The sequence below is a fragment of the Hemitrygon akajei genome, chromosome 16 (genome assembly GCF_048418815.1).
Source record: "Hemitrygon akajei chromosome 16, sHemAka1.3, whole genome shotgun sequence".
Lineage (NCBI taxonomy): Eukaryota > Metazoa > Chordata > Chondrichthyes > Myliobatiformes > Dasyatidae > Hemitrygon > Hemitrygon akajei.
The window spans coordinates 27,506,953-27,519,995 of NC_133139.1; the positions used below are offsets into that span (position 1 = coordinate 27,506,953).

Here is a 13,043-nt window from a genome sequence, read left to right on the forward strand (position 1 = left end):
GGATCCTGCTATCACCAACCGGCATGCTCCACAGCACTGTACCTCCCGTTAGTGGAAGATGATGGCTAATTGGTCCCAACTACGAACAAGTTCTAGACTTAACCCCAGCGTTATCAAACAATCATCAGGCCCCATCTTCAGTCCATTTATGGGGCCAACAATGAGATTTTAAGTCCAGGAGAGGGTGCACTGGGGATTTACTGTAAAGGTTGCAGGAGTGAGAAGCTAATCACAGACAGACTGCAGAAGCTCTGTTTTCACTGTACTGCATGGAACGGTAATAGAAAATTTTAACTCAGGGGGATTGAAATGCAGAGAAAAGTTTCAGTATATATGAAGAGACATGCTTCCAGTGCAGAGAAGGGCATGGATTTAAAGAAACCGGCATCAGACCTAGAGGGGACAAAGCAGAGATTTTCTATGTCAGTGTTAGCTGGAAGGTACTGTCTGAAAGGGCAGTGGAAAGTAACTCAATGCAACTCCATGAGTGAGCAAGGGTAGGGGAAATTTAACCAACAGCTCCCAGCATAACCATAAATAAGAGATTGAAATAAAGTGGAAGAAAGATGAAATTACACCAGAGAAATACAAACTGGATATTTACTTAACGAAAGAACTTCGCAGGACAATTTAGAGATCGAAGTTCTTCCAAAGAGCTGCCACAGACATAATAGGCTGAATGGACTCCTCCCAAGTCTGTCTGTCCATGATATGATCTGGTTGATTTACAGGTAAACTCGCCAGTGGACAAGAACTTAGCTTTCCTGCATAATAAGACTCCGTCACTGCTGGTTACCAAACGATATTAAATATTTAAGATACAAACCATTCACAAAATACAAAGAATTAAAAAAATTTCATATTGAAACAGATTAAAGCATTATTTTTACAATAATTGGGTGTTAATCTATACAAAATCTGTAATAGAATTACTTTCACAAGAAACCAATGGAATGTGATTAATTTATACAGTCAGATGATGGAATTAGACCAGAGAAATATTAGAAAAAGCGTTAAAATGGTTTAACATCTCCACAGAGTCTGATTTACAGTATGACTTATCACAAGGATATTTATGCTTGCCATTTTTAACCTGGACAATATCTAATATTTGCACAGTTATACAAAAAATACCCCAAAATATACTCACTGAAGGTACCAGGCTCTTCCAGAGATTTTGCTATATCCTGCTGAGAAACTCAGCATTCAAACACACCACGAGGAGTGAAATTATAGTCCTGATCCATAAGTCTCCTCAGAAACAAATGGAGCTTGTTCTTTTCCTTGTAGGCAAGTTTATATCAGTGTAACATTTTAACAACTGCCTAACAAATTCCGACTCTCTAAATAACGTTATCAAATTTTGATTATTGGATATTCGAATTTTTTTCTTTTTCTAATTCCCTCCTTTCCCTCAGTTTTACTTTCGTGGCTGATTTGACTTTGATTTAACTGAGATGTGTGGTTCGGACTCTGCAGTATTCACCAATGATAGTCTAGTCCGACTGAGCACACAAACCCCAGGCCGCCCAGACAGCCCTGTAATTCAATAATTAATATGTACTTATTAGAATGGAAAATCCCATAGAAAATGTATGCAGACAGAGAAAAAATAAACAGCTTTCTACTGACCCCCAAAATCCAGCCCAATATTTTGGGAGTTTAAATGAACATGTATTATTTCACTCCTATTTACCATTAATTTTGTACAGAAACTGTCAAAAGTTACAAACCTTGGTGCTCTGAATTAACACGTACCTAACAGTGAGAACCACCCTTTCCAAATGTCCAGACCCTCTGATTCCACGCAAGACAAATCAGCGAATAACCCATAAATGTAAACAAGGCCCTTTTGCCGAAGATGGCAACGTTCAGACTAAATTACTTGATACTGTTGACTTAATTAAACACATAATTATTTCTGAATTTGCAAATTTCAGTACTGATAAAGTAAATAATCACGAAGCGCAAACAAAACTAGAGATGCAATTTTTTTTAAAAATCCAAATAAAAATAGTCCTGTATCACTAGCAAGTCTGACGGAGCTGCTCCATTTGGATACACTCGGGGCGAGAGGGCTGGAACATTACAAGTCGCCAGGCACCTAGACTGATCACAGGCTGCCCTCTCCATTAGCCCAAAGTTCTGACCTTGTGACTGATTTCTTTAGACCCCAAATTCTGTCCACTCACAACATGGAGTCTGGTTGGCACTGCCCCATGTTTGGGTCACTTGTCTGGTATTCAATAAATCCATTTAGAGAAAATTGTGGATGTTAGAGTCCAGTATGAACCTCATTCACACTTCTCAGCCCCATATTACTCCATTGTATCTGTTTCTCTACTTCTACCTATCATTCACCTGTCACTCTCTCCTTCTCACCCCCCTTACCTGCCCGTCATCTTTCACCCCTCCTCAGTACACCAATCACTTCAGACTCTTGTTTCACCATTCTCCCTCTCTTTATACTGGCTATCTCCCCTCTCCCTCTGTGCTGATGCAAGGTTTTAACCTGAAATACCAACAATTGCTTTCTTCCCACAGATACTACTTGACACACAGAGTTCCTCCGGCAGATTGTTTATCCAGATTCCATTATCTGCAGTCTCTTGCATCTCCAACCTTATTCTCCCCTCTCCAACCTTCCACCCCTCTCCCTGGACACCAACGCTAAACTGCACCACTTATAATCTCTGCATTCTACCATTTGCAAGTCAACCTTCTAACACTTCAATTGTTCAATCGCCTCCAGAAAATCACAGTAGCTGCTTCAGCCAAGGGCCATTGAAAAGATTTTCCTCTTCAGATTCAATTTTTGCCTTCTTTTCCTGGTCGCATTCCCTTGAACTATTCTCCATAAATGAGTTCATCCTAAACCTTCTGCCCCATAGCCCTTCTCACATGCTCTTGGTCGGCCATCACCCATTGATCTCAGAGACCTACCAGGCAACTCTTAAAATTTCAAATATCTTCATGTTCCTCGCATCTCTCCATCTCTGCAATGTTCTCCAGTTTTGCAATTCCCTAGGATCCTAATTCTCCTCCAAGTGGCCTCTTTGCACCTTTGATTTCCAGCCCTCCATCACTGGCAATGCCTTCGGCTGCTGATGTCCTGAGCTCTGGAATTCCCTCCGTAACTTCCCCACTTTTCTTCCTCCCCTCCCCTTTACAGTATTCCACAAACCTAACTTCTTGGATCTTTTGGTCACCATTCTTCCACGGCTCAGCTTCAAGTTTAATTTGATAGGGCTCCTTGGAATATTTTAATTATACTATAAAGTGGTTTCTAAATGCAATTTTCTTCCTGGACCCGGGAACAAAGCTAGGATTTTAAAAAAGTATTTTTGATCATGGATTATCATCAACCTAAAATAACTTTATCTTAGGTTTCTATTATCTGCAGTTTTTTAAAAAAGTTTTCATTTACTGCAACATCCTGACTGATTACAGTCATTCACATGCTCGTGGATACGTTCCACGTCCCATTCAGATTCCTCCCACAGACCACATGATGTGGATTAACTTCTCTCATTGTTTGATGCCATGGATTGGCTCCTTCCCCCCGCCCCCCGATATCAACCATTGGTTAACCAGTTAACCACATATTGAACATCAGACATAAATGCTTGTCCATATGCATTTAGAACAAAATATCCATTGAAGTAACAAAGGAACAGAAGATACGGGGCTCTTCTCCAGACTAATACTGGAGCCGAGGGCTCGGCAGCATTCTAACTCACTGTGATCCAGATTAAAGTCCATGGGGGAGCTTCCAACTGGAGTTTGGAATTTTCAATAATGACCGCAGTTTATTCTCCGTTTTTTGTGTTCGGCTGGGTGGGGGAGGGGAGGAAGGATCTGCGTCCGCGCTCGGCCTTACTCTCGCTGACGGTCATAATCGTTGACCATCCGCTTGATGTGGGACAGCTTGCTCTTCAGTTGCCTGCTCCTCTGCCGCTTGCTCTGGTACTCGGGTGTCTGAAAGCAACATGAGCCACAGAGGTAACAAGATTCGCCCAGCATGCAGTTTTGTTAACTCCACCCCCCGGACGGTCTCGTGCTTGGTTGTGAAAGGAGGAGGGTTGGGCATGGGGCTAAGAACCACAGCCTGTAAGACCCCAGAGCTACAAAGCTCCAAAGAGCCCATTCCTGGGAGAAGAAGGATCTAAAAGATGGGGTAAACCTGGGGACAACTTGAAAGACTTGCTGAGGACAGAAGACTCTGGTGAGCAACTGTTGACAGTCTAAGCCCCCAGTGGGGCAGATGGGCTTAACTAACTAGTACAGTCTCGTTCTGCCTTTACTGGCTACCTTCTTTGTCAAGAGAAGCACGTCAGAACTGGAGAACAAAGCACCTTTCATTCTGGAACAAAACTCCAACACCAGACACACTCAGGGCAGGTAAAATATGGATGGGGCAGAGAGTAAAGCTCCCCTTCCACAGTCCCATCACTCATTCGCAGGGCACTTGGCTGGACAGAGAGAGGACTTCTACCCCAGTTAGACACAGGGTAAAAACTCCTTTATTGTCCAGTCAAATATTTCCAGAAGAGCCAGCACAATTAGATTTCTGGATTTGTAGTCAATGTAGATACTTTAAAAATTAAAGAGTCACATTAAAGAGTTACAAGATTTTGTTTTTCTATTGTTTGTTGATGGACAAATGTTTTTCTTAGAACTTCAGGGAAAAGACTCCTGTGAATAATGAGAGAGATTTAATATCTCAGCTCAGTGCTACACTCCCTCAGTACAGCACCGGTTGTCAGCCAGGACTTCAGTCTGCAAGTCTAGAGTACTGATTACTGTAGAATGCTACTAAATGTGTCATACAGAGCCTTCAAGTGTGAAACAGCTGTTGCCCCAGGGTTCTGTGATGCATAAAGCACAGAAACAGCAGGCTGAGCTATACATGAGGGAGAGTCGTTACTGGGATCTGACATGGCCGCAGATTAATCTATTGATTGTACACTGATTACAGTAACTCACTCACCTGTTTAAAATCCTTTAACCTGTTGTATTCCTCAGCAACTCCCTGAAACAAAACAAAATGCAACAGATGAAGATTATCTGACGATCAGCTTGATTTGTCACACGTACATCCAAACATAAAATTAAACGTATCATTCTGTGTCACCGGCCCAGGGAGCGAACGGTTGGTTATGGCTGGGTGTGATCAGGTCCTGAATGTTCTTGAGCTACACTTATTAAGGCAAGTGGAAAATACACCATTACACTGAGCTCCAAAGGGCGCTTAGTGCTGTAATATAGGACACAATGTGATACGTTGGGTAACAGGAGCTGGGTTAAATGGAGGAAGCCCCATCCGTTTAAAAATATATTGGGCTTTTGATACAAACAGACTCACATTTATCTCACCAAACAAACACCAACTACCCCCATCACGAACCCCATGTCCCATTAAACACCGGTATAAGGACAGAAGACAAAGGAAAAACAGGAATTGTTTAGAGTTTCTTGGGGCCTGGATCTGGATTTGTGGGTGATCTTCTGGCCAGCATTTATACTGTAGCTCCATTACCCCACTGCCCAAGCTGGGGCGGGGGGGGGGGGGGTGAGCAGGCTGTGTGCTGAGTATTTTCTGGACGGATTTCAGTGTATCTTCGGATACTGAGGCAATCAAGGGATGCGGGGTTAGTAAAGGAAAATGGCCTTGAAACAAAAAAAAAATCAGAGACGATCCTACTAAATGCTTCTGTTTCTTATGGTCTGATGATATTGGGGAGGAAATGAAGTGCCTCCATACCTGGTAGTTAGGGTCATCTTCGGTTAAGACATCGAGTCGTTTATTCAGGTAATTAATCTGGTCGTTGACTTCTTTCATTTCAGCACAAAGTTGTTTATATTCCTGATGGTCAGCATCGAATTCGTGCTTGTATTCCTGCCGTATGGGGTCAGAGGTAATGGGAGGATACAAGCTGGTAAGACAAGGAAGGGCAGGGTTAGTGCACGACCTGGAGGGTTAAGGCTGAATCTTATTAAAGGTTTGTGTTTGTATCCGTTTCCTAGGGATTGAGGATAGCTGACTGAGGAGTGGAGGGTGCCTTTGCAAGAATTCTTTTAATGAGGGAGTTCACCAGCTTGACAGAGTGAGGTCTCGGTCCAATGGAAACGATGTCCAAGATAGCCCAGGACCAGGCTCTGTGCCAGAATTAGCACAAACGCACACTCACAAACAGGGATACGCACTTGCACACATATACTCTGCCTCAATTATCCCTCCTCTTGTTACCTTTCCCCTAACTGTACCTCCCTTATCTTCCCCTTTCCCTCAATCCCCTCTCTCCTCACTCAGGTCCTTCCTTTTTAAATGGCTCCCTTTATGATTACACCATGTATCAGGGCTGCCTTGTTGCAGAGAAGTTACATCGATCCCCTGTATAATCTCCCATTTTAGGAGCAGCTTCTTTTCCGCCTTCAGATTTCTGAACGGTCCGCGAGCCTGTGGATACAACTACCACATTATCCCTCTTTTCCATTATGAAAAATTATTATTTTTATATTTAGCACCGTCCTGCTGCCTCAAAACAACAAACTTCACGCCGTACAGTATGAGATTCAACACAAGATATTGGATCATAGAGCCAGAAAGCAAGGACACAGGTACTTTTGCTCAGAGTCCACGTCAAGCATGGAGTGCCCATTAACATTAAGCTTCCACTTGCTTCTAAGGTAAGGACATGTTCGGCACAGCATTGTGGGCCGAAGGGCCTGTATTGTGCTGTAGGTTTTTTTTTCTTTGTTTCTAATCTCAGCAGCAGTAGGCCATTCAGCCCCTTAAGCTTGTCCCACCAATCCTGATGTCACGGTTGAACATTGGCCTTAACTCAGGTTGTTCAATTCATCCCAATATTCCTGCATTTCCTCAGCAATCTAAATTCTATCACTCTCAGCCACCTTTATCATGACTGACACACGTCACAAAATTTGTTGTATCACAACAGCAGTACAGTACAACACACAAAAATTACAAAACAAAATGTTAAAATAAATAATGGAAAAGAAGAACAAGATAGTGAGGTAGTGTTCACGTCTATACTTAACATCTGAGAGCCCACAACCCTGAGAGGGAGATTTCTAAACCTCACAATCCTCCAAGTAAACAAGTATCTCTTCATCTCAATACTAAATCAGCGGCTCCCTAACTGGAGACTGGTTCTAGCCTCTACACTCATCACCTACCCCATCAGACTGCCAAAGAAACGCACACAGAATGCTAGAGGAACTCAGCAGGCCAGGCAGCATCTATGGAAATGAATGAACAGTTGATGTTTTGGGATGAGATCCTTCTTCAGGACTGGAAAGGAAGGGGGAAGACGCTGGAATAAGGGAAGGAGGACTAGGTAGAAGATGATAGGTGACCCAGGTGGGCGGGAAAGGTGAAGGGCTGGAGCAGAAGGAATTTGATAGGAGAGGAGAGTGGACCATGGGAGGAAGGGAAGGGGATGGGGTACTGGGTGGGGGTGAGAGGCAGGTGTGGAGAAGAGGTAAGAAGCCAGAGTGGGGAATAGAAGAGGGAAGGGTGAGTGTACTCTTTACTGGAAGGAGAAACTGATGTTCACGTCATCAGGTTGAAGGCTACCCAGCTGGAACAGGAGGTGTTGTTCCTCCAGCCTGACTGGCCTCATCGCGGCGAAAGGGGAGGCCTGAGACTGGCATGTCAGAATGGGAACGGAGATAGGATTGAAAATTAATGACCACTAGGAAATTCTGCTTGCCAGATGGAGCAGAGGTGCTCGACAAAGCGAACCCCAATTTACATCTGGTTTTACCAAAGCAGAGGTGGTGGTATCGGAAGGACCAGATACAGCAGACAACCACACTGATCTGCAGGTGAAGTGTTGCCCTGTCTCCAAACCCTCCTCCTCTTCCCAGACACACTGCTCTGGATCTCTCCATCTCTAATTGCCAACGAGGCATCAACTGGCTCGACCTCAGCTCTCCTCACTTCTCCTCGAACCTCTCCCACTCTGAACACACTGCTCTCCAGGAAAGCCAGCCTTGATTATGGGTTCAAATCCCCGAGTGGGCTCAAACACTTTGACTCTAATCTTTGTTCCCCTGTTGAACCATGGCTGGGAGTGAGGGCAAGCCCGATGAACGAGCAGTAGGGAAGGGTCTGCCAAAAGGCCCCAAGCTTGTTTTAAGGGTGGAAGGGTAAGGCAGGGAATGTGAGGAGCCCAACATCCTCTGTACTGCTCACCTCTCCCATTCGTCCTCATCCATGTCTTCACCAGACTCTGCTCCTGTTGTGTAATCTGTCTCATACTGAGACTCCTCCATTTCCGATCTGCGTCGTCTCCTCTTGCCCTTCCTCCGACCAGCTGGAGGCTTCCTCGGCATGTCTTCCGATGGAGTAGAGTTGAAGTTCCTCGAGGGGTAAGAGGCAGGCCGATACCTGGCAACAGAACACACAGAGAGACCAATCACACGATCTTCAGAAACCCAGAATAAAGAATCTGACTGAATCTACTCCAGATACATTCTTTATTTCTCTCCTCCATCTTCAGGGTTGACTACCACTGAAGATTCTAATTAACCCTATTAGATTGTCACTACAAGAACTCACAAATCCTTATATGGAGTGTCGATGAAATTGAGGAACCAATTAAATGCTTGCACCAAGAATGCATTCATAAAGTTGCATACACACTGCTTATGATAGCCTCAAGATAACTTGATCAGAAGTAACTTGTGTCCATTTAATGGGATAACATTATCAAGTTAAGTCACTTTTATTGTCATTTTGACCATAACTGCTGGTACAGTACATAGTAAAAATGAGACAATGTTTTTTCAGGACCATGGTGTTACATGACAGTACAAAAACTAGACTGAACTATGTAAAAGAAACACAAAAAAAAACTACACTAGACTACAGACCTACCCAGGACGGCATAAAGTGCACAAAATAGTGCCGGCATTACAATAAATAATAAACAAGACAATAGGGCCAATGGGTTGTAGTGAATCTAGTATGTCCATACATTTCTAATGGATATCACTGTTCCTTCTGATCCAGCGGCATTGGCTCTTTTGTTTTCTGCTTTATTTCAATCTCTATTCCATAGTTATCCTGGGAGCTCTTGAGTTAATTTCCCTACCCTATCTCCCTTGTGGGAATGAACATTTACTGTGGCTGCAACATTTCTGTTATAAAGACCTCCCCTTTTCAAGTACCATGCTGTGACCTCTATTTACCCACTGAAACTTGGCTTTCTCTATGAGTCGAGAAAAACAACACAAGTCCTTTGGCCCACCAAGCACCGTCTATACTAATCCCCATTATCAGCAGTTGTCCTTTGCCTTCTACATTGGTGATTCAGGTCCAGATACTTGTGTAAATGCTATGAAAATACCTGCCCTCACACGGACAGTTTATCTTGGAAGGGTCTGTAATTTCTTGCCGATACTATGATTACCATTCTCCTGAGGTTTCCCCATTAACACTTGCTCTATTTGGCTCACGTCCTAGAAGCATGTCTAGCTGTACCACAAGTGTATTGAACAAGAAAGTTTTCCTGAACAGAATTCAGAATCTCCATCTCTGGAAACAAATTGTGTACCTACATCTTTCATAAATCTACTGATTCCCATGGCTATCTTGGCAATACCTCTTCCGACCCCATCTCCTGTAAGAGTGCCATTCCCTTTTCACAGTCTCGTTGTCTCCGCCACACCTGTTCCCAAGTTGAGGCTTTCCTTACCAGGACATCAGAGACGCCCTCATTCTTCAAAGAGTGAGCTGTCCCTTCCTCCACCACTGATGCTGCCCTCGCCCGCATTTCTTCCATTCCCTGGACATTCGCGCTCACCCCATCTTCTAGAGGCCATAGCAGGGATAAAGTTCCTCTTGTCCTCACCTCCCACTCCATGAGCCTCCGCATCCAACACATCTTGCATTGCAATATTCGCCACCTTCACATCTTTACCACCTCCACCCACTCTCTGCTGTCTGCTGGGATGGCTCCCTTCGTGATTATCTTGTCCATTCCTCACGAGGTGATGACCTCATGATCCCTCCCCACTAATCTCCTTCTTGGCACTCATCCCTCCCTCCCTCACCTCCATGCCAGGCCCAAATAGTCCTTCCATGTGAGGCAACACTTCACCTGCGAATTTGTTGGGGTTATCTACTGTATCTCGTGCTCTTGATGGGGCCCCCTCTACAGTGGTGAGATCCAAAGGTAGACTGGGGGCGCTGCTTCATTGAGCACCTTTGCTCCATCTGCAAAATGCAGAATTTCCCCGTGGTCAACCACTTCAATTCTTATCCCCATTCCCATTCTATCTGTTGTTCCACAGCCTCCTCTTCTGCCATGACGAGTCCACTCCCAGACTGGAGGAGTAACATCTTAAATTCTATCTAGACGGCCTCCAATCTGATGGCATAAACATTGATTTCTCCAAATTCCAATAAATTTTTCCTCCTCTCCCTTCCCTTTGTTTCCATGGCGCCCCTCTTACCTCTTCGCGTCACTTGCCCATCACCTCCCCCGGTGCCCCTTCTCCTTCACTTTCACCCATGGTCAACCCCACTTTTTTCCTATCACGTTCTTCCTTCTCCAGCCCTTTACCTTTTTCACCCATCACCTCCCCAGCTTCTTACTTCATCCCTCCTCTCCCACCCACCTGGCTTCCCCTATCTTGTTTGTACTCCTTCTCCTGCCTTCTTATTCTAGCATCTTCCCCCTTCCTCTTCTGCCCTGATGAAGGGCCTCGGCCTGAAATGTCGATGGTTCATTCATTTCCGTAGATGCTACCTGACCTGCTGAGTTGCTCCAGCATTTTGTATGTGTTGCCCAGAATCTCCTCCCCCTCCATCTCATCACTATCCCAGTTGGGATTTGAACAGTTGAAGCATCCTATCATCACTAGTTTGTACCTTAATTATATCTCTGGAATTTCCTTGCAAGTTCCCGACATCCTTCCCACTACTCAGCAGCCCGTAAACAGTCCCCACGGTGTAATCACACTTACTGACTATCAGTTTGACTCTCCAAGGTGTACGTGGTTGGTTGTGAGTTATAATCCGCGGCACTCATTACATTGATTCCATTGGCTGGTTTATCAGAGTACTGAAGTGTCTCATTATCATCATTAATTTCCGCTGGAACCGTCTTCACCTGAAACAATCAGAGAATGCAAGGGGGTCAGCATCTTGCCTCATCACAACATCATTTGTTTACCTTAGGGGCTAGTCTGGTGCTGTGTGACTGGGGTGAATTCTTAAGAGGCTGGGGTATACATAAAGAAGACAAAAGTGGCAGTCTGACTGGTTTGGACTGGGTGCGATATTAGAAAGGGGCAAATGAGATTATACAGGACATTAAAAGGCGCAGAAGTTAGGAACGATTGGATCATGTGGGGATTGAGAGTTTGGGATTTGACTGGTGGGAGATAGCTTCAGGATTGGGAAAATAAGAGGGAGGAGAAGGGCATTTGGCCTGCTCTTGCATTATACAAAACTACAGCGAATCCTTTGCTTCAAACACTATTTCCCAATACTATCCCCACTTGACTCCACCAGTGTCCAGAACTGATCTCTGTTTTGATCAATGTTTTTGAACCTCCACAGACTTCCAGGGTTGAGAGTTGCAAAGAGTCACCACCCTCTGCATGCCAGATGAAGAGAAATTTCTTTACTCAATTTTTCTGAAACTGTGACCGTAGTTCTAAATTTGGCAACCATGAGAAAAACTTTTCCTGCTTCTCACCTGCTTATGTTCTTCAAGTAATTTCTAAGTTTTGATGGGATTATCTCTCATTCTTCTAAAATCTAGAGAAGACGGTGCCAGTTTATTCAACCTCTCCTCGTACAGCAAACCTGCCACCCCTGAACCCAGTCCAGTGAATCTTTGCTGTATATTCTCTGGGTCAAATATATTCCTGCTTAGCTCAGGGGCCGAAACCTCTACATTTAACTTCAGCAATGATATCACCAAGACCCTGTGCAATTGCAGTAAGACCCGCTTACCATTTGTCATCCTAAATGCTTGTTGCAACTAAACGTTGCCTTCAGTAACTTGTGTACAAGGACACCTAGTACCTTTGAACATCACCACTACTCAATCTCTCATCTTTTGACAAATACTCTGCTTTTTGATCATGTGCACCATAGGAGATATCTCCATAGATTTCCCCATTATACTATATCTGCCATGTTCTTATCCACTCACTCTGCTCGTCCATATCACCTTGAAGCCCCTTTATATCCCCTTGCGAATAACTCCACCTTTGTTCGTATTGTTAGCAAGGTTGGAAATATGATACTTGGTTCCCATGTGGCACCTCAGCATGCAAACCTGGGAAAGATCTGTTTATTCCCACTGCCTGCTTTCTATCCAATAACTAATTGTTAATCCACGTTAGTACATTAACTCCCAACCGGACCTTCTCAACCAGTCTCCTGTGTGGGACCTCATCAAAAGCCTCCTGAAACATCATACACACTAGATCTCTCTTATCTATTTTAACTAGACTCAACCTCAAAAAAACCTCCATCAGGTTAACCAAACAATTTTTCCTTCATCCATCAAAAACCGACGTATTTCAAAGACGTGCTGCAAGTGTCACGATGCTTCCAGTACCAGCATAGCATGCCCGCAACCTACAAACGCTGGCGTGTTTGCAATTGGGAGGAAACCCACACGGTCACAAGGATAATGTACAAACTCCTTGCAGCATATAGTGGCAGGAATCGAACTCTGATTGCTGGCACTGCAAAGCGCTACCCTAACCGCTATGCTATCGTGACTCCCTCATGGGGCACTACGGTAGCATAGCGGCTCACGCAACACTATTATAGCTCGGAGCGTCAGGGGTTGGGAGTTCAATTCTGATGCCACCGGTAAGAATTCTGTCATTTCTTCCCGCGACTGGGTGGGTTTCCTCCACGTGCTCCGGTTTCTTCCCAAAGACCAAAGCTGTACCTGTTAGAGGGTTAACTGGCCGTTGTAAATTGTACTATGATTAGACCAGGGCTAAATAGGTGGGTTGCCTGGCAGTACAGCTCATTGGGCCAG

The 13,043-nt window shown here is 44.4% G+C and overlaps 1 protein-coding gene across 1 annotated transcript in view; it reads right to left on the reverse strand.

Annotated features, from left to right (window-relative positions):
- Positions 1–792: 792 nt before the first annotated feature.
- The window catches only part of LOC140740328 (uncharacterized), a 74,608-nt gene continuing 62,357 nt past the window's right edge, over positions 793–13,043 (reverse strand). The window contains exons 13-17 of the mRNA XM_073069479.1: positions 10,999–11,144; positions 8,222–8,416; positions 5,765–5,936; positions 4,991–5,032; positions 793–3,978 (exon numbers count right to left, since the gene is read on the reverse strand). Of these exons, the coding sequence (XP_072925580.1) occupies positions 3,877–3,978; positions 4,991–5,032; positions 5,765–5,936; positions 8,222–8,416; positions 10,999–11,144 (657 nt within the window). The 3' untranslated portion in view covers positions 793–3,876. The remainder of the gene's footprint in view (positions 3,979–4,990; positions 5,033–5,764; positions 5,937–8,221; positions 8,417–10,998; positions 11,145–13,043) is intronic.